Source organism: Triticum urartu, chromosome 7, assembly GCF_003073215.2.
Source record: "Triticum urartu cultivar G1812 chromosome 7, Tu2.1, whole genome shotgun sequence".
Taxonomy (NCBI): domain Eukaryota; kingdom Viridiplantae; phylum Streptophyta; class Magnoliopsida; order Poales; family Poaceae; genus Triticum; species Triticum urartu.
Window position 1 is genome coordinate 290,920,518 of NC_053028.1, and position 22,879 is coordinate 290,943,396.

The 22,879-nt window shown below is 43.9% G+C and overlaps 2 protein-coding genes and 1 long non-coding RNA gene across 4 annotated transcripts; 1 reads left to right on the forward strand and 2 right to left on the reverse strand.

The window, feature by feature from the left end:
• Positions 1 to 472: 472 nt before the first annotated feature.
• LOC125518784 lies at positions 473 to 18,014 on the forward strand. 2 transcript variants are annotated; one of them, XR_007288103.1, is made up of 6 exons: positions 473 to 1,109; positions 8,599 to 9,474; positions 9,834 to 10,145; positions 17,013 to 17,173; positions 17,244 to 17,309; positions 17,411 to 18,014. It is a non-coding gene; the product is annotated as an uncharacterized LOC125518784 (long non-coding RNA). The 2 variants fall into 2 exon arrangements; XR_007288104.1 differs by lacking the exon at positions 8,599 to 9,474 and having other exon boundaries at positions 476 to 1,109.
• Positions 4,426 to 4,917, reverse strand: LOC125518783 (auxin-responsive protein SAUR36-like). Its single transcript, XM_048683649.1, has one exon. The coding sequence runs from the start codon at positions 4,858 to 4,860 to the stop codon at positions 4,426 to 4,428; it is 435 nt and encodes a 144-aa protein (XP_048539606.1). The 5' UTR covers positions 4,861 to 4,917.
• Positions 6,885 to 8,571, reverse strand: LOC125518781 (auxin-responsive protein SAUR36-like). The gene has a single exon (XM_048683648.1). It carries the CDS (start codon positions 7,498 to 7,500, stop codon positions 7,066 to 7,068), a length of 435 nt encoding a protein of 144 aa, XP_048539605.1. The 5' UTR covers positions 7,501 to 8,571; the 3' UTR covers positions 6,885 to 7,065.
• Positions 18,015 to 22,879: the final 4,865 nt, after the last annotated feature.

Genomic DNA, 22,879 nt, shown 5'->3' on the forward strand with positions numbered 1-22,879 from the left:
ATCAGAGAAAAAGTCAGTTTGTGTGTGGTGATGGTTTGTGCCATGAGCATGTGTTTGTAGGAAGCAGGTGTGATGGAAGGCTATGCATCTTTGGTTCCACTACCATCAAAGATAGCAAGTTGTCAAGGGACAAGGCATTGAACTCCCTGTTGAGATGTTGCTATATGTGGCCGCAAGATTTAGTGCACTGGACCATTATCCTTACATGGTGGGACATCTTTACTGGCTTTGTATGTAGCTGGCCATATCTGTGGGTTGAGAGTATTTTGACACAGAAGTAAAAAAAAAATATGCCGGGCGCCATTGTAGGATTTTCTAGATCTGACATAACAAGCTTACTAGCAAAATATCCTTTCTACGGACAAGAATTTATAATCGATCATATAGGGATTTTCTTTAAAGGTGGGAAAGAGATGTGTGAGGTGTGTGAGGGTGCCATCACGGCCACCAATTTCCAAAATAAGGTTTCTTGGTTACATGGCTTCAGATGCTTTACATTTTTGAGCTGCCAAGACAAATTAGAACATTACTTGAGGCCTCTTTAGAGCATCTCTAGGAGACCCCTTAAAAATTGACCCTTAAAAACGCATATAAGGGGCACAGTAAACTATTTTTACGGTGCGAAATTGCCCTGGACAGAGCATACCCCGTAGATAAAACTGTATCCCACTGTAGCTCATATTTTTTCTTTTATTTCCTTCTTCCTCCCTCCCGGCAGAGCCCGTCTCCGGCCACAGCATGCCTCGCCCTGGCACCTCTGCTCGCCCCAGCGCCGCCCGCCTTGCCCCCGCGCCGCCTGCCCCGACCGCGAGTTCCCTGGCGTGCCTTCCTGTCCCCAATTGAGCCCGACACCGGCCACCACTGCGCGCGCTCCCCGGCGTGGCTGCGTGAGCTCCCCAGCGCCCCCTGCCACTACGTGCGACCCGCCCACCCTCCTGCCGCCCTTCTCCGGCGCCGCCCCTCCCCGATTCGGGCCGCCGGTGGCCTGCTCCGCCCTACCCGTGGACAGCCTCGCCTCGACAGTGGAGGTCGAGCCGGCCGCAATTCGGACCAGCGGCGGCAAATTCCGGCGTGCGGCGGCTTCTTCCGACGTGCGGCGACGGATACCGGTGAGTTCCGGGTAGATTCCGGCCAGTTCAGCAGCGGCGTACATATACTCGTTCGACGTAAGGCAATATACATCCGACGAGGTTTGACTGGTTTACGGGCTGAACTGTATACTGCCTTCGAAACTGTACATATAAGGTTCTCGCAGATGAATTTTCAGTGCCCTTTAAAAAGTTTAAGGGCCGAACGAGTTTTTTCCGACCGAAACTGTAAACACCGCCATTTTTTACGGGTTTGATCAGTTTAAGGGGTCTGCTAGAGATGCTCTTAGGGGGTCTTATGGCTGACCTCTGAGGGGGGAGGGGCTCCACGAAAAAAGAACTCCCCCCTCCTCTCCCGCGTTGCTCCCGCAGGCGGCCGGGAGGGCCACCCCAGTGTCGCCGGTCTCTACCTCTCCTCCCACCTCCTTCCCTCGCCGTTGCCGAGTCGCGCTGCCGGGCAAAGTCCGGTAGGTGGCGACGGGGCGTCCTCTCCCCTCGGCTGGCGGAGGCTGGCGCGGGCGGGCGTCCTCTGGCTGGTGGCGGCGTGCTGGGCGGCGGGGTGCGGCCGCACGACGAAGGGCGGCAGCGAGGGCTCGTGCGTGTTCCATTCCCACAACTGCGTCTGGATGTGGCGTGGAGGGCTGCACAGAGCGCCTCTAGGGTGGCCGTGGTGGCTTGATCTGGTTTGTCCAGATCTGGCCCCCGGCTCCTTTGGGGTCGCGGGGCTCCCCTCCGGTCGTGGTGGCGGCCCTTGGGTGGGACTCCCCTCCGGTGACGGGTGCTGGCACCGGCTGGGGTTCTTCCGTACTTCGAGCTGGTCGGCGTGGGTGCTTGTGGTGGTTTGCACCATTCATCGGCGTGGTTGCGGCACGACGGTTGGCGTGTGACGGCGGGGTGCGGGGTGATGGTGACTGTCTCGTTCTCCTGGGTTTGGACCGACGGTGCGCGGGGCCGGGCGGGCCGCTGGAGGTGCCAGCCGCGCGCATAACGGGGAAAGGTTCGGATCTATGGTTCGTGCTCGGGCGGGCTAGGTCAGGGCCCGGGGCGGATCAGAGCAAGTGCTTCAGGTAGGAGAGGTTTGGCTTGGCCCGGGATGTGCTTGCAGGTATGGTGCTCGATGGTGGTGGTCGTGTTAGCGTTGCGTCGGTGCGGGGATCGGCGCCGGTGACCACGGACACGACGTCGAGTGAGCTCGCCTGGCCAAGGGTTGGGGCTGGCTCGCCAGCGGCCGTCGGCAGTCTGGTGAGTCGTGTCCCTCCCAGTTCACCGGGATTGGCTAGTGACACAGGTGTTAGTGCCTCCTACGATGGAGGCGCTGACCCAGACTCGGGGACTGATGTCGGGCTAGGAGTAGATGGTGTGTCGTCACTCTTCCTATCGTGGTTGAGTGCGTTGTGATGTGAGCGGCGCACGCTGTCTCGCGAAAGGGATGCCGAGGCGGTTCACATGGTTGCTCTTCGGCGGGCAATTGCGGTGGTGGTGGCTCTCCTCCCGGGTTGTGTGGGCAACGGGAGGTGTTGCGACTGGTAGCTCGGACGTGCCCTCTCTCTCGGAGGGGCGGCGTCCTGATCCGGATTTGGGGACCTGACATCGTCGCGTTCCTCATGGCGGCCTCGTGGTGGCACGGGTGAGTTGCCGAGCGAAAGCTTCATGCCTTGGCGCCGACGACGGCGTCACCCGTGGGTACCGCGCTCTTCTTGAAGACGTCGTTGTGGTTCTCTTTGTGTCATGGCTCCAGGTGAAGATCTTTGTCCGTGTGGACTCGGCAGCGGCGACGCTCTGTGCCGTTCTCCCTATTGGGGGCGTTGTCGTGGAGCTTAGGTGTGCTAGGTCGTAGCGTGGGGTGTGTTTAGTTCTCTCAGTGCTCTTTGTTGGTAGCATAGTCACGTGCGTTCTGTGTCTACCAGTTATCTCAGGATTGGCTTTGTAAGACGGCTACCTCACCATCTTGTATCGTTCGGTCGTTTACTTCTTCGGGTGTTGCTTTATATATAAAGCGGGGCGAAAGCCTGTTTCGAGAGGGGGCTCCACCACCTGAATATATTACTCAAAGTTGCCAGGACAGAGTTTGGCACAAGCAGGTCTAAATGTGAAGAAAGGCATAGGCGCCAAGCATTAGTGTCATCCTTATGACCGGCCTTGGTGAACCGATGAGACCAGTTGGTGAAGTTGTCGAGGATGTTCCTGACCGTGGTTTACATGATGGAAAACCATGGCATTACGGGCGTCCCAGGTCTTACATAGGATAGCAAGAACCGATGACCTCTGAAGTTATGTTTAAACCATTCGAAGCAATGTGTTATTGGTGTGCCTTATTGTTCTTAAGCCCTATTAGGAGGGAATGCATTGTGTTATCAGGTCCAGGCTTCAGTATTTGCAATCATATTTTTATGGATGAGGTGAGGACATTTATCAGGGCTTCTGAATCAATTGTATAGCTAGTAGGTGAACAAATGGTCCATGACTCCCGTGTGTCATCAATGACACTAGTTGGCAACTGGCAGGTAAGAAGACCATGAGTCTGCTCATGCAGTGTTCGCTATAATGGAGGCAATGTGATTTGAACTGGATTAATGCGGTTGCTACATACATTTGTGGTCCTGGCAGAGGCCATAGCTGTGAATAAGTGGTTAGATGATTGGATACGCACTGCACAAGTGGGTAACTTAGGATGTTTGATGAGGCCTTCCTTAGCTGATAGGCCTCACTTCTCTTTTGATAAGTATGAAGCTCACTTCATGGGCTTCGCAGTAGTACTAGCAAATAGAAATACCGAGTATTGAGTTGTGTAGTGGCTAAGAGATATTACTACAACATGTAGGCTCCAGAGTCATATGAGGCCTACCGAAGCACATCATTTGTTAATGGTGTATAGAGGATTGGGTCTGCTAGTTGGGTATATTACTTAAAAAAAAGACATTAATCCGGTTAGGAAGGTTGTTGGTTGTTCAGGCAACTTGCTCAACAATTTCATATGGCCATTGCACCTTGTGGTCTGATTATTTTGATATTTTCCAGCATCTCACATGCAATCCATTTCTTAGTTTTGTTCATGTGATTCCTACTTGGCTTCATTCCTAGTTGGCTTCTGTGGTGACCTCTCTAATACAGTGCAGAAACTGCACTAGCAGTAGTAGCACTAGATATTGTTTCAATTGGCTAAACTTGATTCTTTCTTCTTCTAATCACAATGTGATTATTTTTACATGCATCCATCTGTACATCCACAGTACGGCACCCTTGGAAAAACGTTGCACAAAAGGTGTGCTCCAAAAGTACAACCGGGAAAAAAGATGGAACATGAAAACAGAAAGAAGAATCTGGAGATGTTCACTCTTCAGGAGCTGCGCACAGAAAATTGCTGGTGAAGTCCAGTGGCTGCTTGCATCATTCTGCTTGGGTGGTGGCAAGTCGTTATTATGGAGCTGAGAAGCGCCCTCTCAACATCTTCAGAAGCCTCTCTCCTGAGCAAACACATTACATACTCCATCATTGTCGTATCACAAGGCAGTGTGATCCTCCCCTCACTTGTGAACCCAAACTCTTCCTGCGACATCCTCAGGAGCTCCTCGAAGATCATCGTGCGGAGGCACGCTATGGGGATCTCGAAGCGCCTCCCGTCGGAGGAGTAGACAACGAAGTGGCCCTTGCCTGCAACTGAGCTGCAGGATGGGTGCACATCCTTGTCCGTTGTTGTGACCCTTCTTCGCCCGATGGCACTGATTCCTTGCCACTTCTTGGAAAGTTGAGCTAGTTTCTTGGAGCTCATCATGGCCACTTGTTTTGATTTTGAAGATGGAATGTGTCTCTGAGAAGAAATGATCAGAGAAAAAAGGTCAGCTTGTGTGTGGCGATGGTTTGTGCCGTGATCATGTATTTATAGGGCGCGTGTGTCATGGTAGGGTCTGAATCTTGTACAACTATCACAAAGACCAAGTGTTCCAGAGACAACGCCATGAACTCCCTTGGTGTGATGTTGCTATCTGTGGTTGCAACTTGCAAGATTTGTTGCCCAGGACCATTTTTTCTCACATGGTGGAGCCATCTTTGCTGGCTAAGTGCATAATTCATCATCACAGCTGGTTGAGCTTTAACATGCGCACACGGCGGTACAAAGTTTTGGGTACAGCCCTTTAACTAGCTTGATTTGAGATAATGAATATATTTACTGACATATTGGCCCTTTTATATGCTATTATGCAGTTTTTGCGTGCCTGATTAATTTTGTATTGCGCATGTTCAGTGTTATCTTAACATGAGGTGCATTGCATCATTCCGCCATCTTACGATTTCAGGAAATCTTAGAGAAGTTACCCTGCTTCATGCACTGATTTTCCTCATCTCCCTTTCGCCGCAAGTGTCATGTGATTGACTCAAGATGACTTAACTATCACCACATCTTCTAGAAAGGTGGATCATGTAAATGTAATGCAATGGTCTGAGCAAACTAGAGGTTCCATGTTCCTATTTAAACTTTTTAATTCAGGCTTCAGCTGATACAAAAACTCGTATTTCCGCTTAGATTCTACTATAGGCTTGGAGTTAGGAACCTTGGGGGTTGGCCAAGCAGTACTACTGCTATTTAGGTTAAGACTTAAAAAACACCAATTACTTACATACATAAATACAGCTATGTTTCTACCACTAGTCTAGGGTGTTTAAATTCCACAGGATTTTGTCAAACTTCCCAATGGCTCTGTATGCATGCACCCCAATCCTGTGCTTATTACCATACCACTATAGGGTTTACTGTTCACATGGCTTCAGGTGATACTCTTCATGAAGGATCAACGGTTAAGATCCGAACATAAGTTTAAACCTTGCCAAGTAATTTGTCATTGATGTGGTTTGTTGTGCTTAAGCATTTTTCTGTTGAGAAGCTAAAACAATGTGTTCTTGTTATGGTTTAGGAGGGAACGGACTGAAGATAAACACATCGTATTATCAGATCTAGGCTTTTTGTATTTGGAATGCTATTCTATGGATGAAATGAGGATATTCCTTGGTTGTGAATCTGATGTATATCTGGTAGGTGAGCAAATGGTCCATGACTTACGCGTAGTAATCACTGACAGTAGTTGGTGAGCAAACAAGGCCATGAGTCTATCCATGCATTGTTGGCTACAATGGAGGCAATGTGATTTAAATTGGATAGTACTGGGCCAATTTGCAGTTGGCGCATGCACTCGTGGTCCTTGCAGAGGTCCTAGCTGAGATGTGGTGGTTAGATGGTTGGATACGTACATACTGCAGAATTAGGTTACTTAGGATGTTCCGCAGGGGCTTCCTTGGATGATGAAGCTCATTTTTCTTATTTGAAACTTATGAAGGTCAGTCACTTCATGAGCTTCTCAGTGGTATACTAGCAAATATCAGTACTGCAGCATGTAGGCTCCAGATTTTGTAGGAGGTTTACAGAAGCAGCACCTTTTGTTAATTGTGTATAAAGAATTGGATCTGCTGGTTTGGTACAGATTTTGCCGACGTTAATCCAGTTAGGAAGGTCTTTCTTGATTCAAGCAACTTGCTTACAATTTCATACATCATTTGGTATTGGAACTCACTTCTCTGATGGCATCCATACATAAAAGAATATTGTAGACTCTAAAACAGTGCTCCCTCCTTCCCATGGTATAATGTTATTACAACCTAGTAGTAACAATATAGTTTCTTTTCGTTTGTTTCGCCTTCACTGTATAGACTCTAAAACGTGTGTCTTCTTGGTGTTATCTTGTAGTACAAAATGACATGGATTTAGATGCATTTGAGAATGAGAAAAAAAAGTAGTAGATATTGTTTCAATGTGGTAAGCTTGATCCTTGTATTCGAAATCACAATGTGATTATTCTTACATGCATCCATCTGTACATCCACGGGACAATTGGAAAAAATCTGCACAGAAGTGTGCTCCAAAAGTACGTCCGGGAAAAAAAAGATGGAAGGTGAAAAAAGAAAGAAGCTGCCAGATCTTCGTTTTTCAGGAGCTGTGCACAGTGAATTGCTGGTTAAGTCCGCTGGGTGGTTGCATCACTCTGCTTGGGCGGTGGCAAGTCGTCACTATGGAGCTGAGGAGTGCCCTCTCAACATCTTGGGAGGCCTCTCTCCTTAGCAAACACATCACATACTCCATCATTGTTGTATCACAAGGCAGCGTGATCCTCCCATCGCTTGTGAACCCAAACTCCTCCTGAGACATCCTCAGGAGCTCCTCGAAGACCGTTGTGCGGAGGCACACCAGGGGGATCTCGAACCGCCTCCCGTCGGAAGAGTAGACAACGAAGTGGCCCTTGCCTGCAACTGAGCTGCATGATGGGTGGATATCCTTGTCTGATATTGCGAACCTTCTTCGCCCAATGGCGCCAATGCCCTGCCACTTCTTGGAAAGTTGAGCTAGCTTCCTGGAGCTGATCATGGTTGCTTGTTTTGTTTCAAGGAGATGGGCTGTGACTCTGAGATGGAATAATCAGAGAAAAAAGTCGGTCTGTGTGTGTGTGTTGATGGTTTGTTCCATGATCATATATTTATAGTGGGCAGGTCTGGTGGGAAATCTGCATCTTCGTTTCCACAACTATCACAGATAGCAAATCGTCAGGGGACAAGACCATGAACTCCCTTGGTGGGATGTTCCTATCTGTACGTGGTTGCAACTTTGAAGGACTGAATGCATAGGACCACTGCCTCTCACACTTTTAGGAACCTGACCTTGGGCAACGCCAGTGACTTTAGTCCCACCTCGGATATGGGAGGAGGCTAGGAACTTCTTATAAGGGAGAGTGCCACACTCCCTTCAGGCCGGTCTTTTAGGATGTTGTGGGCTTTCTGCTTATAGTGGAGTGTCCGATGCGCACCGGAAACGTCCGAGCATATGCCGATGGACCGGGAGCTGGGCCTGGGTTGCTAACAAGTGGTATCAGAGCTGGGCCCCACGCCACCCTAAGGGGGGCTTCCCTAGGGGGGTGGGGTGTCAGGAACCTGACCTTGGGCAACGTCTGTGACTTTAGTCCCACCTCGGATATGGGAGGAGGCTAGGAGCTCCTTATAAGGGAGAGTGCCACACTCCCTTCAGGCCGGTCTTTTGGGATGTTGTGGGCTTTCTGCTTATAGTGGAGTGTCCGATGCGCACCGGAAACGTCCGAGCATATGCCGATGGACCGGGAGCTGGGCCTGGGTTGCTAACACACACATGGTGGAGCCATCTTTGATAGCTTGGTACGTGACTGAGAACCACAGTGGGTTGAGCTGTAAAGATAGCTGTACGAGACACTATCTTGTTTACCGATAATTGTGCTTGAAGCAACATATCTTGGATAATAAAAATATTTACCAACTTGCTGCCCCTTCCGTGCGTTATTATGCAGCTTTTGTTTGTCCGTTAATTTTGTATTCCACCTGGCTCAAGGAGAATCCAAAACTGAGGTCTACCGTTCTCCCATATTATGATTTTGAGAAATTTTACAGAAGCCTTTTATGTTGCTTTTGCTGATTTTCCTCCTGCCCCTTTTTGTTTCAGGTGCTATGTGATTGGCTCAAGATGATTCAGCTATCATCACATTTTCTAGAACGGTGCAGTGTGTAATATAGAATTGTGCCAACAGTTCCGTGTGATTTTGTTTTGACACCAGTTAGCAAAGCAGCAAGGCCATCATAAATGTGGTCATGCGATGTTGGCTATAACAGAGGCAATGATTTGAACTGGATATCGGTGGGTCGACATGCAGTTAGTGCATCGGGGTCCTTGTGGAGGCCAAAGTGGTTAGATGATTTGCGACGTACGTAGTACGATAGGCAGTGGTGCCATGTTGGGCAGAAGCATTATTCAGACAATTACTCAAGTTTGAGCTTTCGTCAACACGGAGGGGACATTTAGGACAGCGTCAGCTGGAGAGCCACCATCAAGTGGGTTCCTTGGGATGTTTCGTGCGACCTTCCGAAGCTTACAACATGTCCATGGCCGTGGTACTGAGTACTGATCCGTGCGGTAGCTGAAAGACATGAGGGCAGGGGAGCATTGTAGGGCCTAGAGAGTTAAGAAGCAGCTTCCTTTGTTACGCATTAATTTGGTTAGGAAGGTCTTGGTTGGTTCAAGCAGCTTGGTGGACAATTCAATACGGCTGTTGTACCTTGTGGCCCGGCCAAATTGATTTCCAGCACCAATTCTGTTAGGAAGGTCTTGGTTGTGACGCGGCGCCCTCATTTCCTTGCTTCTTCCTGCCATCCCTAACAGGCCTACAGAAATAGTGCAGCTAACCTGGTTATCATCTCAACCAAATTCGTGGACAACTGGAGATCATTTGGTACTAGCGCCAATTCTTTTGTCAATCGTTTGATCTCATTTTGTGCTGAAACAGGCTTCTTGATGGCATCTAGTGACGCACTTAGCGAATTCGTGAGTTGGCATATATAGTTTGTACTTTCTTACGCTTTATTTTGCATCGGAATTCGAGATTAAATCATATGCGAAGACTGGACGTCCAGATGCAGCAGTCAGAATGATGAAAAAAGCTTGTTATGGCTCTTGTTTCGTAATGTACTTCCATTTCTGCTCTTTGCTTTTGTGTCTAAACTTTTGGCTTGAAGGCCAAGATTCTGTTGAACCTGCTGTGGCTGGTTTCATTCCAACAATATGAGACCCAGCAGGCTACTCCCTGATGATCTAAAAATATATAGATATTAAAGATAAATTTCCCGTCTTTATAATTTTTCCTTTTGAGAAACTCACAGTGGTTTTCATTCATTTCCGAGCAGGTTACGGTCATGTAAAGCAGAATTACGCTGAAGCAGCTGTGTGGTGACGGAGGATTTCCCATGGCTGCAGGCTATTACCTATCAGACAGCATGTCTGTTCGGTGTAAGCTGGGGAGGGGTCTGATTCTGGGAGAATCTTGCAAAAGAACTGGCCCATGATCCTTTTACACATTGATATGCTGACGTGATAGTAATCACATGAGCCATGAACTAAGATGATTGACAGCTCTGGAGCACACATCTGATCAGCAGAGCATACAGGTGCAACCTTGCAAGCACACTCTTGACCAAATACTGCTCCTGGATGCAAAGGTATTTATTTCTTTTTACACGGGTTCAAGTCCCTTCTACACAATGCGGTAAAAATGGGTATTCCAGTGCGGTGGGCCATATATATATGTCATCAAAGCACGGCACCTCAAAGCGGAAATTGCTTTCAGCTCCCGGGCATGAAGCCCAGATTTTAAATTATTCAGAAAACTTCTAAGTTTCAATTTTTTTAAAGAATACATAGATATGGATGTATACTACTTGTTTGTAAAATTTCTCGGTGAAATACCATTTTTGCGAACCACAAAAAGAGATCATGGATTTCTAACAGATGTACTATTCATCATAAAAGTACTCCCTCCGTAAAGAAATATAAGAGCGCTTGAGCGTTTAGATCACTCTCTAAACGCTCTTATATTTCTTTACGGAGGGAGCACATGATTTTTTTTGTGTAGACCACACCAAAACGTATCTCATCATGAATTTTAGAAAACCTATAGTTTTATTCATATTTATAATTGTTACAGGTACATTGATTTGGATTTAAAATCAAAGAAATTACAAAGTAACTCCTATGACAAAGATTAATTTGTATGTTCACGGGTCAGTCCAGTTACAGATTAATTTGTATATGGCCTGGCCCAGGCTTTGTATATGGCCCACCCTAGGCAGATTTGGGCTCCAAATAGTATAGCACGCTACACTCTGACTGACTGTGTAAGGGAAATTGTTGGGCGCTGCTATAGTTCGTCTGTTACGAGCTGTATGCATGCTTCGGTCGCAACGCACGGATATGGGCTGGCTCAATACAGCGGCAGCTCACGTTACAGTGCTTATCTATCTGGCTCATCCATCCCTGAAACAAAAATCTATATGGCTCACCCACAAATGGACACATACGTAGGCATGTAGGCACACACACTATTTGCTTCCTTTTTTATTTTCTTTTTTATATTTCAAATATTCTAAATACATATACTTCCAATTAATTTATTTAAAATTAACATTGCAGTGCATTCGGAAAATGTTAAAATGGTGTGAATTTTTTGTTCCTGCAATTTTGAAAAATGTCCGTGCCATTAAAAAAGACGTTTATGACATTTATAAAAATGTTACCGTGTTTTTAAAAAAATCATGACACTTTAAAAGTTATATAATGTGAAAAAATGTACGTGCAAGTTAAAAAGATGTTTCGCACTATTCTAAAAAGTGTGTGGCTTTAAGAAAATGTTTAAAAAAATCTTCACACGGTCCAAAAATATATTCATGACATTTTAAAATTATGTTACTATGATGTAAATATGTTCAGGTGATATAAAAAAAAGTACCAAACAACAACAATAACAATAACAAAGTCTTCAGTTCCAAACAAGTTGAGGCAGGCTTGAGCTGAAACACATAAAATCTCGCAAATAACTCATGGTTGGGGTACATGGATAACCAGTCTATCCATGACTAGTTCTTTGGTGATATTCTAGTCCTTCATATCTCCTTTTATGGACTCCTCTCATGTTAACTTTGGTCTACTCTGACCCCTTTTAACATCATTAGCACGCTTTATCTATCCTCTATGCACTGAAGTTTCTGAAGGTCTGCGCTGAATATACCCAAGCCATCTCATACAATGTTTGACAAGCTTCTTTTTAGTCGGTGCTATCCCAACTCTATCTCGCACATTATCATTCTGGATGCAATCACTCCTTTGTGTGGTCACGGATACCATCTCAAGATGCGCATTTCCGCTGCAACTAACTGTTGAGTGTGCCGTCTTTTAGTCAGCCAACACTTGATGACGTACAACATTGTGGGTCGACTGCCGTCCTATAAAATCTGTTTTTTTACCTTTTGTGACACTCTCTTATCACATCATCCTATAAAACCTGCTTTTTACCTTTTATGGCACTCTCTGTCACAGAGAACGGCAGAAGCTTAGCGCCACTTCATCCATGCGGCTTTGATTTGATGGCTCACATCCTCATCGATAACAACATCCTTCTACGACGTTGATCCCAAATATCCAAATGTGTCCTTCTGAGGTATCACCTGCCATCAAAACTAACCTCCTCCTCGTGCCTCGTAGTACTGAAACTGCACCACATGTACTCGGTATTAGTTCTACTAAGTCTTAAACCTTTCAATTTTAAGGTTTGTCTCCATAGCTCTAACTTCTTGTTAACCCTCGTCCGATATTATCGACTAGCATCACATCATCCACAAAGAGCATACACCATGATATATCTCCTTGTGTATCCCTTGTGACTTCATCCATCACCAATGCAAAATGATAAGGGCATAAAGCTACCCTTTGGTATAGTCCTATTTTAATCGGAAAGTCATCAGTGTCCTTGTTCGAACATTTGTCACAACATTATTTTACATGTTGATGAGGATAACAAACTATGTTGGGACTTTGTGTTTCTCCAAGGCCCACCACATGTAGTGGCAGAGACAGGGGGACCAGCAGGGGCCCTGACCCCCCCTAACATCCCTAATTTGCTATTAGTTTGAAGATGAACAATGTAGAAATTAGGAACAAATACATGCATCAGTGTAGTTTGGCCCCTGTAATCAGAAATTTGAATCATTTGGCCCCCTAATCTTAATTTCTTGGCTCCACCGCTGACCACATGACATTCTATAGTATCTTATCATAGGTCTTCTCCAAGTCAATGAACACCATATACATGTCCTTCTTTTGCTCCCTATATCTCTTCATAAGTTGTCGAATCAGGAAAATGGCTTCCATGGTTGACCTCTCAGGCATGAAACCAAACTGATTTTTGGCCACGCTTGTTATTCTTCTTAAGCGGTGCTCAATGACTCTCTCCCATAGCTTCATTATATGGCTCGTCAGCTTAATTTCATGGTAATTAATACAACTTTGAACACCCCCTTTGTTCTTGAACATTGGTAGGCATCTTATTTTCCAAACATGAGGTTGAAAAGCTTAGTTAGCCATAATATCACTATGTCTTTGAGGGCCCATCGTATTGCCTCCTTTCATCCTTTTTAAAGGCTCCCTGACCTCAAACTCCTAGATTCGCCGCAAAAAATGCCTTCTGGTATCATCAAAGAGTCGTACAATTCAATGGTAGAGCTCTCATTCTCTACATTGAATAGCTTGTCAAAGTACTCTTGCTATCTATGCTTAATCTCATGGTCGGTCACCGGGAGTTCATCTGCTTCGTCCTTGATGCATTTGACTTGGTCAAAATCCCCCATCTTTCTCTCTCGGATCTTGGCTTATCTTATAGACGTCCTTTTTGTCTTCCCTGGTGTCTAAGAGTTGGTAGAGGTCCTCATACACCCGACCCCTTGCTCCACTCATATCTCGCTTTGCGGCCTTCTTTGCCACCTTGTACTTCTCTATATTGTCTGCACTCCTATTCAGGTGCAACTGAAACAATTATTCTTCTCATTAATAGCCTTTTGGACATCATCGTTTCACCATCAAGTATCTTTAGCTTTGCTTCTACTTCCCCTGTGCACTCCAAACTCCTCTGAGACCACTTAATGCAAGTCGTCATCTTCATCCGCATATTGTCTGCATCACCTCCTTCCTTCCAAGGGCCCTCCTTAATGACCCTCTTATTGAAAGCCTAAGTTGTCTCCCCCTTAAACTTCCACCGCTATGTTCTAGCTATTTTGGTATGCTTATCCCACCGGAAATGAATCCGAAAGCGATCATCAGCCATCACAAGCTATGCTGAGGGACAACACTCTCTCCGGGTATCACCTTACAATCTAGGAAAGCACGTCTGTCTTCTCTTCTTGAGAGGGTGAAATCAGTCTGGCTAGAGTGTTGACCACTACTAAAAGTCACTAGATGTGATTCACTCTTTTTAAGAGGGTGTTAGCTACGATCATTTCATAGGTTAGAGCAAAGCTTAAGATATCTTCTCCTTCTTAATTCGTGATGCCCTAGCCAAAGCCTCCATACACCCCTTTCAAAGTATGTGTTAGATGTACCCACATGGCCATTGAGGTTTTCTCCTATGAAGAACTTCTCGCCAACAAGTACACTCCTAATCATGAATTCTCCTATGAAGAACTTCTCGCCTACAGGTACACTCCTAATCATGTCCTTCAGGCCTTCCTAGAACTCCCTCTTAGTTTTCTCACCGTGGCCTACTTGCGGGGCATATGCGCTGATAACATTGAGAACTAAGTCCTCGCTTGACCAGAATAATCTGGTCCCCATGCCTCTTGACGTCTACCACTCCATACTCGAGGCTCTTGTTAATCAAGATGCCTACTCCATTTCTGTTTTGCAACTGTCCCCGTGTACCATAGCTTGAAGCCGGTATCCTCCACCTCATCTGCCTTCTGTTCCCTCCAAAGGATATCAACATCTCTCCTCACCACTCTATCGACTAGCCCCCGTAGGACCCTACGCTCCAGCTACCTAAGCGGGTCCTCCTAGGCTCAGATAACTTCCTTTACCCATCGCACTTGTCGAGTATGCGAAGACCCTTACTCATTTTTCGCTACGCCCGGGCATCGATGTAGCACACCACTAAGGATGCGATGACCTGATCCTTGCTCACTTGTCACCATATCCGGATCAACATATGGTGTGCCACCAAGGGGGTGACGGCCTGGCCCTTGCCCATTTGACACCACACCCAGGTTCCGATATGGCGCGTCGCTGAGAGGGTTACGCCCCAACGATGTTCTTCTAGGTTTTATCTCCATAAGAGTGGCTGGAATTTGACGTTGGCTTGCCAAGTCTATCACAACCCTCCTTAACCAGGGTTTCGTACCATCCAGAAATTTTTCTACGTGTATTTGAAAATGTTAACATTTGTTTTAAAAAATACTGAAACATGTATTTGACAAAACGTTCATCATGTATTTGAGAAATGTTCAATGTGTATAAAAAATGTTATGTGTGTCTACAAAAAAATTGGCAACGTGTATCGACAAAATTTGACATGTATTTGGAAAAATAAATGAAAAATAAAATAAAAATAAAATAAAAAAGAAAAAATTGAAGAAAATCGATTAAAAAGCACATAAAGACAAAGAAAAAAACACAGAAGGTTCCAGTCTGAAATGGTTCCTAGAACCTTCGCAAAACGCTCCATGGGATAGCGTTGGGCTGGCCCGTTTAGTGGAGCATCAGAGGCCAGGCTAGGCTACATCTCATAATGAGCGAGATATCGTCTTGGCTGTGCAGTGCCAGCCGATATGTCACACAGCGATTATTTATCACCTAAATCAAGTCATCAGAGATGTCTTGCTGAAGGTTCAAAATAATTGGGCTGGCCCGTTTGCTCGCGCTAAATAGAACCTTTGCAAACCCGCTCCAGGGGATAGTGTTGGGCTGGCCCGTTTAGTGGAGAGTCAGAGGCCATGCGAGGCTACATCTCATCATGAGCGAGATATCGTCTTGGCTGTGCAGTGCCAGCCGAAATGTCGAGCAAAGATGTCTGGTTACACTTGTGGTTAGTACTAGGGGCGCGACCTGCTTTATGCCATTTGAGCCGTTTTCTTTCTTTCTCAGATATCGTAGATTTTTGTATTTTCTTTCTGTTTTGTTTGATTTTCTTTGTTTTATTTTGATACGTTTTCCTTCTCCATTTTTTCATTCTTTTTTGCATTTTGTTTCTTTGTTTATTTAATTTTCTTTTCTCTTTTCTGTATTTTGTTTATATTTTTGGTTTTCTTTGCTCTTTTGGTTATTATTCTACATTTTTTGTACATGTCAACAATATTTTTCAAATACAAGTCTAACATTTCTTCTTCATTTTTTCATTTTTCTTATGTTTGTTTTCGTTTTCACTCTACATTTTCATATATGTCAAAAACATTTTTTAATAAGTGATCAAAATTATTTGTATACATATTCAACATTGTCAGAATGCTTATTCAACATTTTTCAAATACATGTTCAAATTTTTTTCCAAATACTCATTAATTTTTTTTAATATTTATTAAACATTTTGAAATACTTGTTCAACATTTTTTAAATACTTATTCAACATTTTTCAAATACTCTTTCAACAAATTTTTTCAAATACATGTTCAACATTATTAAAATACTCATTCAACCATTTTTAATACTTATTTAACATTTTTAAATACTTTTTCAACATTTTTAATACTTATTCAACATTTTCAAATACGTGTTCACCATTTTTCAAATACTCGTTTAACAATTTTTAGTACTTATTCAACATTTGTCAAATACTTGTTCAACATTTTTATTACTTATTCAAATAAATTCCAGTACTTGTTTAAGATTTTTCAAATACTTTTTCAACATTTTTTCTATACTTTTCCAACATTTTTCAAATACTTGTTCAAATCATCCAAATATATGGTCGCGCTATTCGTCACTCTGTGTAAGGGATAGTTATTCTTCACCACCCCCCCCCCCCCCGCGCTCTATTTTACCATCAATGCACCGTAATTTTACGTTCCGTAAGTTTTGTTTAATTTTGACGCAAAAAGGGACCGTAAGAAAATATATAATCGCCGTAAAAAATATTTTATGTTATGTAAAATTACAAACATAAAAACATAGTCTAAAATACACATAAACTGTAAATTTTCTTATCTTATGACCTATATTTTTATTTTCTTATGTCAATTTTACGTAGTGAATCAATAGGAATGTAACTATTTGAATTTGAAATGTAATTTAATTATGAAATGATCGTAAGATTACCTCGGATGAAGAATAACTTATTCTGCAGCCTGGGTGATGAATAGTAACACTATATATATGAAATGGGTTAGTACTCCTAAGAGTACATACTCTCATCTTTAAACCGCATGCACACACGTCCTAGCGGGTAACAGACGCCTGCCCGTTTAGTCTTTGTTTAATTATATTTAATCTAATTAAACAATTCGATACGGACTCAATTATCTTCCTAACTCAAACAACTCCCGTGACAATAGGTATTTTCGTTACCCATTAATACCTAGCTAGCCAGGCCGACTCGGCCGACGTCGGCGCTCACCGGCGGAATCAATCATTGGTGATCTCCGGTGGATTTAATCCACAAGATACATCAGCGTGCAGCTCATCTTATGGCCATCGAAGCACATCCTACTGAGAGGTGAGCTGATCGTTAATTAATTGATCTATCGGGCGGCAATGAGCTAATCATTTCCTTCACATGCATCTAGCACCTCAACCGGCTGATGGATCAGAGAGCACGACACAACCGGACTTGAGGTTGATTGAAATCTGAGGTCAACGATCTGTTCTTGAACTTTTTGTGCATGCCGATTCCACGGCTAGATCTGCAACATATTTCTATCCATTGATCATAATCCTCTTGCTTTGCTTCCAGATCTGAAATAAGAATATACGGTCCCTTTGAGGAGATGGGTCTCATCGTTTGCTGACATTAATTCTGTGAACGGAAGAATATTTGTGTGGTCTATGGTTGTCACTGGAGGCATGCGGCTTAGGGCGTCTAGAACGGAAGAATCAATTCAGTGGCTTCTGGTGGTCAGTTGAGGGTGGCAACATCATGCGTGGTGTGCTTGTCGATCTCCAACGTATTCTCACGGTCATATGGCCAGCGGCACCCAGCTAGCCGTAAACTGATTACTGGCATACTTCTTAATTACTTCTGCTAGTGGATAAATGATCAAATGTACCCAGCTGTTGTTTCGTCTTGGGAAATTGGTATACCCAGCAAAAGGAACAGTAGCTCCGGTTGCTAATTTACTGTGTAGAAACTACTAATTTTATTAAAGCTAGAGGATCCTACCTGTTTAGTTGTCGAAGAGTACACTACCTTGCTTCCTTTATGTTAGTATCAGTTTACTGAACTTGCTGCTTTAATTTTCTATTTGTAAAAGGGCATATGCACTTCCCTCTTCAACGAGTGCTTCATTTTGCTTTGCAGAAGCCGTATGTGCTTGATGCTATATAAAAAGAATTTAATACCGCCGATGTTTTATCTGGCTTCTTACTCTTTTACCTATACTATTGTTTGCTCAGTGCCATACAAATTGTACATGTTTTTGCTGAATCTTCTTTTTGAATGGAGTATACCTTTTTTTTTGTTATCTTCATTCTGAATACTCCTTAGTTTGTAGTTATTTATATTTCTAAGTGAAGTATATTAATAACAATAGTATATGTTCCTTTACCCAAAAAAGAGTCACAATATGTGGTATATACCCCATTAAAAAAGTATATACTAATTAAAAAAGTATATGCTTCCAGACCAAAATAGTAGTAGTATATACTACAATTTAAAAATGTACGTACTCAGCTACAAAAAAAATTATATAGTCCATACCAAAAAAAGTAGTATATATTTGTCGTGCACAAATAGTACATACTTGTATGTAGAAAAAGCTCTATAAACTACAATGCAGATAGCAGTATATACACTGATGTGGAAAAAAAAGAGTTCTTCCATAAGAAGTGGTATATACGCACATAAAAAAGTATATGCTTCCAGACCAAAAAAAGGAGTATATAATACAATATAAAAAACAAGTATATACTTATACTCACATAAAAAAGTAGTGATGCTCCTTACCAAAAAAAATAATATATATTGGCCATGCACAAATAGTACATATACTTTCCACACAACAAAAAAAACATACTACACATACTTTGCATGTAGAAAAACCTTTATATACTACAATTCAAATAGCAGTATATATACCCTACAAAAACAGAGTACGATCTTTCATAAGACGTGGTATATACTCACGTGCAAAAAATAGTATATATTGGCCATGCATATATTTTTTATATAAAAGTGCTGAACTACTAGGCTCGTGGTAGACTTGAACGAGCGCAACCTTATCCATTTAGAAGGATCCCTCAAATATCTCTGTTCACGCATGCATGCAATTGAAAATCATTTATTCAGCCGGTGCAATGATCAGTAAATAGATCTAACAGCCGATCTAACAACCGCTAGCCTGTTTAGTCTATAGGAGTACATAAATATTTCTCACTCAGGGTAACGAATAGCGCGACCCTATATATATATATATATATATATTCTTTATCCCCCTCTATTTTACCATCAATGCCTCGTAATTTTACGTTTCATAAGTTTTGTCTTATTTCCGACGTAAAAAGAGACCGTAAGAAAATATATAATCGTTGTAAAAAATATTTTATGTTATGTAAAATTACAAATGTAAAAATATAGTGTAAAATACACATAAACTACAAATTTTCTTGGTTTATGATCTATATTTTTATTTTCTTGTGCCAAATTTTACGTAGTGAATCAATAGGAATGTAACTATTTAAATTACAAACGTAATTTAATTATGAAATGATCTTAAGATTACCTCGGGTGAAGAATAACTTATTCTCGTGATCAGAATAGTGTTTTCGTGTGTGTGTGTGTATATATATACACACACACACACGTAAACACTATTCTGATCAGAATAATATTCTGATCACAACCTGAACTGCCTGAGTAACGCGCCTGAACTTCCCTCTGTACAAACCCGACCTTCGGGCCATCTTCTTAACCGTGGCTTTCCTCATGAATTATTCTTGTTAGTCATGTTCTATATGATGTTAGTGTAATCTAGAAATGTCTTTTAGCAACATAATTTTTTTCATGAAAATGGTTGTATACTCCTAAGAGTACGTACTCCCGCTCCTCATATATCACATAGATAAATCTTTTATACCCCTTTATTATTTTTAATATACTTCATTATTAACTACTAGATACCTTAAAATGATTTTAATGAAAAAAATTATGTGAGTCTACATATTTTTAAAGGTTTACATATATACTGATTTGTTCGTATGTGAGAAAGGTATATTGCAAAAAGTACGTCAAAAATGATATTTTTTCCACAAAACTCGTATTGGGGCATCCTAAAATATTTAATAAAGTATATTGAGAATGATAAAGAGATATAATTAATACGTCTACAGGGTATGTTGAAGATGGAAGTACATACTCCCGGGAGTATAGATAAATAAATACAAAACTAAAGCAAAAAACAAAAATAGAAAACAGAAGAAAAAACAGGCCATGGCCTCCTGCGCGGCTGGGCCGGCCCATCTTGGCCACCACCGACGCGGGGCTTCCCCCGGTGCTCGCTTAAAGCGAGAAATAGGGGTGCCCGAAATGTCGACCTTTGTTCTAGACAGGGTTTCCGGGGTTTTTCTCTGTCAGTTTTTTTCTGGTTTTTATCGCTTTACTTCTAGTTTCTCTATTTCTTTCTGTTTTGTTCTGGTTGTATAGTATTTTTCTTTTTTCTATCCCTTTAATTTCATAAATATAACTATTATGCATACATGAACACATATGATGAACATTCTGTTTCATGTATATGGTTATCTTTTTCAAATCCATGATTTCTTGAAAAAAACACGTCAACTTGTTTATTACATGAATATTTTTTAAACACGTGATGAACAATTTATTGCACATATGAACATTCTTATGTACGTACATGAATGTTTTGACAACTTATTTGTTAGCGCATTACTCAGAAAAATATTTAAAAAAATCCCAAGATTATATTTAGAAAATATAAGAGGGCCTTATGGCATTTGCCTTACTGTTTTCAATGCATAATAACGCACCAAAGGCCCGCCAACACCCCTCCCTTCGCTTCCCGCCCGTCGCCCAACTGTCCACATTCATGCTGCTGTAGAGCACATCGTTTCACATTAAAGACGGCTCAGAGCGGATGCGACCTCTCACCGCCTTTGTCATTGAAGGTGCCCCGGTTGAGGGCGCCGCCCGCTGCACGCCCGGCTGAACACGCCTCCTCGTTGCATTCAAACGCCTCCATTACACCCGCGTGGAAGCCGAGAAACCTACTCCGGCCACACGTCTGTTCACGAGCGGGCTGACATTAAACGCAACGCCGGGCAGGCTCCTCTCGTCTGCTCTTTATTTAAACAAGGCCAGACGCTAGGTAAGAATCGCACCACTCCGTCGCTCTCCATCTCCTCCTTCCACCATTTTCTCCAATCATTCAATGGCATCCGACAAGCTGGAAGAGCAGTTCTCCGGCATAAAAGCCGTCTGGGTGACCTGCCGAGCCCGTCTGATACGAGCTAGGCAGCTCGCTGCTCCACCTCCAAGCCCGACGGAGCAACTCGCAGCTCCAAGCCAGCTCGAGGAGGAGTGTCAAGTTGCTCCAGTCTGCCACGGCGGCATGGGCATCGTCGCTGTCGTCAATGACGCCGCGTTGTATCGTGCCTCCAGTGCCTACGATCGCGCCATTCGCCGTCGATGTGCGCGTAGCCGTGCCATGCATGCGGAGAAAGAAGCCGGCTTGTGCGGATGTCGACGAGGTGGCAGCCAACACGTCTACACCTGCCGCTATCATCGAGGAGAAGTAGAACACAGGAGGCCGCCGCCGCTTGTATCCCATGGAGGCCATCGCCGACACGTCGCTAGCTTGTGCAACCGGTGATCTATCCGGTCTTTATCTCAGATCATCCAGGGCACACCCGTCGGGGCTCCACGGAAGCTGTTGGGAAACGCAGTAATTTCAAAAAAATCCTATGGGCACGCAAGATCATGGTGATGGATAGCAACGAGAGGGGAGAGTATCGTCTACGTACCCTCGTAGACCGTAAGTGGAAGCGTTATGACAACGCGGTTGATGTAGTCGTACGTCTTCATGATCGACCGATCTAGCACCGAAGGTACGACACCTCCGCGATCTGCACACGTTCAGCTCGGTGACGTCCCGCGAACTCACAATCCAGTAGAGCTTCGAGGGAGAGTTTCGTCAGCACGACGGCGTGATGACGGTGATGATGTTGCTACCGGAACAGGGCTTCGCCTAAGCACCGCTACGATATTACCGAGGTGGATTATGGTGGAGGGGGGCACCGCACATGGCTAAAAGATCAATGATCAACTTGTGTGTCCATGGGGTGCCCCTTCCCCCATATATAAAGGAGTGGAGGAGGAGGAGAGGCCGGCCTCTCTAGGCGCGCCCAAGGGAGTCCTCCCACCGGGAGTAGGATTCCCCCTTCCCTTGTTTGGTTTTAGGAGAGAAGGAAGGAGGAGGAAGAAGGAAGGAAAGGGGGGCTCCCAATTCGGATTGGGCTTGGGGGGGGCGCCCCTCATTTGCTTCTTCTCTCTCTCTTCCACTAAGGCCCATACACCCCCTGGGGGGTTCCAGTAACCTCCCGGTGCTCCGATATACTCCCATTTTCATTCGGAACCATTGCGATGTCCAAACATAGGCTTCCAATATATCGATCTTTACGTCTCGACCATTTTGAGACTCCTCATCATGTCCGTGATCAAATCCGGGACTTCGAACTACCTTCGGTACATCAAAACACATAAACTCGTAATACAGATCGTCATCGAACGTTAAGCATGCGGACCCTACGGGTTCGAGAACTATGTAGACATGACCAAGACATGTCTCCGGTCAATAACCAATAGCGGAACCTGGATGCTCATATTGGCTCCTACATATTCTATGAAGATCTTTATCGGTCAAACCGCATAACGGTATACGTTGTTCCCTTTGTCATCGGTATGTTACTTGCCCGAGATTCGATCGTCGGTATCTGAATACCTAGTTCAATCTCGTTACCGGAATGTCTCTTTACTCATTTCGTAATGCTACATCCCGTAACTAACTCATTAGCTACATTGCTTGCAAGACTTATAGTGATGTACATTACCGAGAGGGCCCAGAGATACCTCTCCGACAATTGGAGTGACAAATCCTAATCTTGATCCATGCCAACTCAACAAACACCATCGGAGACACCTGTAGAGAACCTTTATAATCACCCAGTTACATTGTGACGTTTGGTAGCACAC

What these genes read in the sequence shown, in the direction of transcription:
- LOC125518783 (XM_048683649.1), bottom strand. Translation starts at nt 4,860, where the DNA reads ATGATGAGCTCCAAGAAACTAGCTCAACTTTCCAAGAAGTGGCAAGGA.
- LOC125518781 (XM_048683648.1), bottom strand. Translation starts at nt 7,500, where the DNA reads ATGATCAGCTCCAGGAAGCTAGCTCAACTTTCCAAGAAGTGGCAGGGC.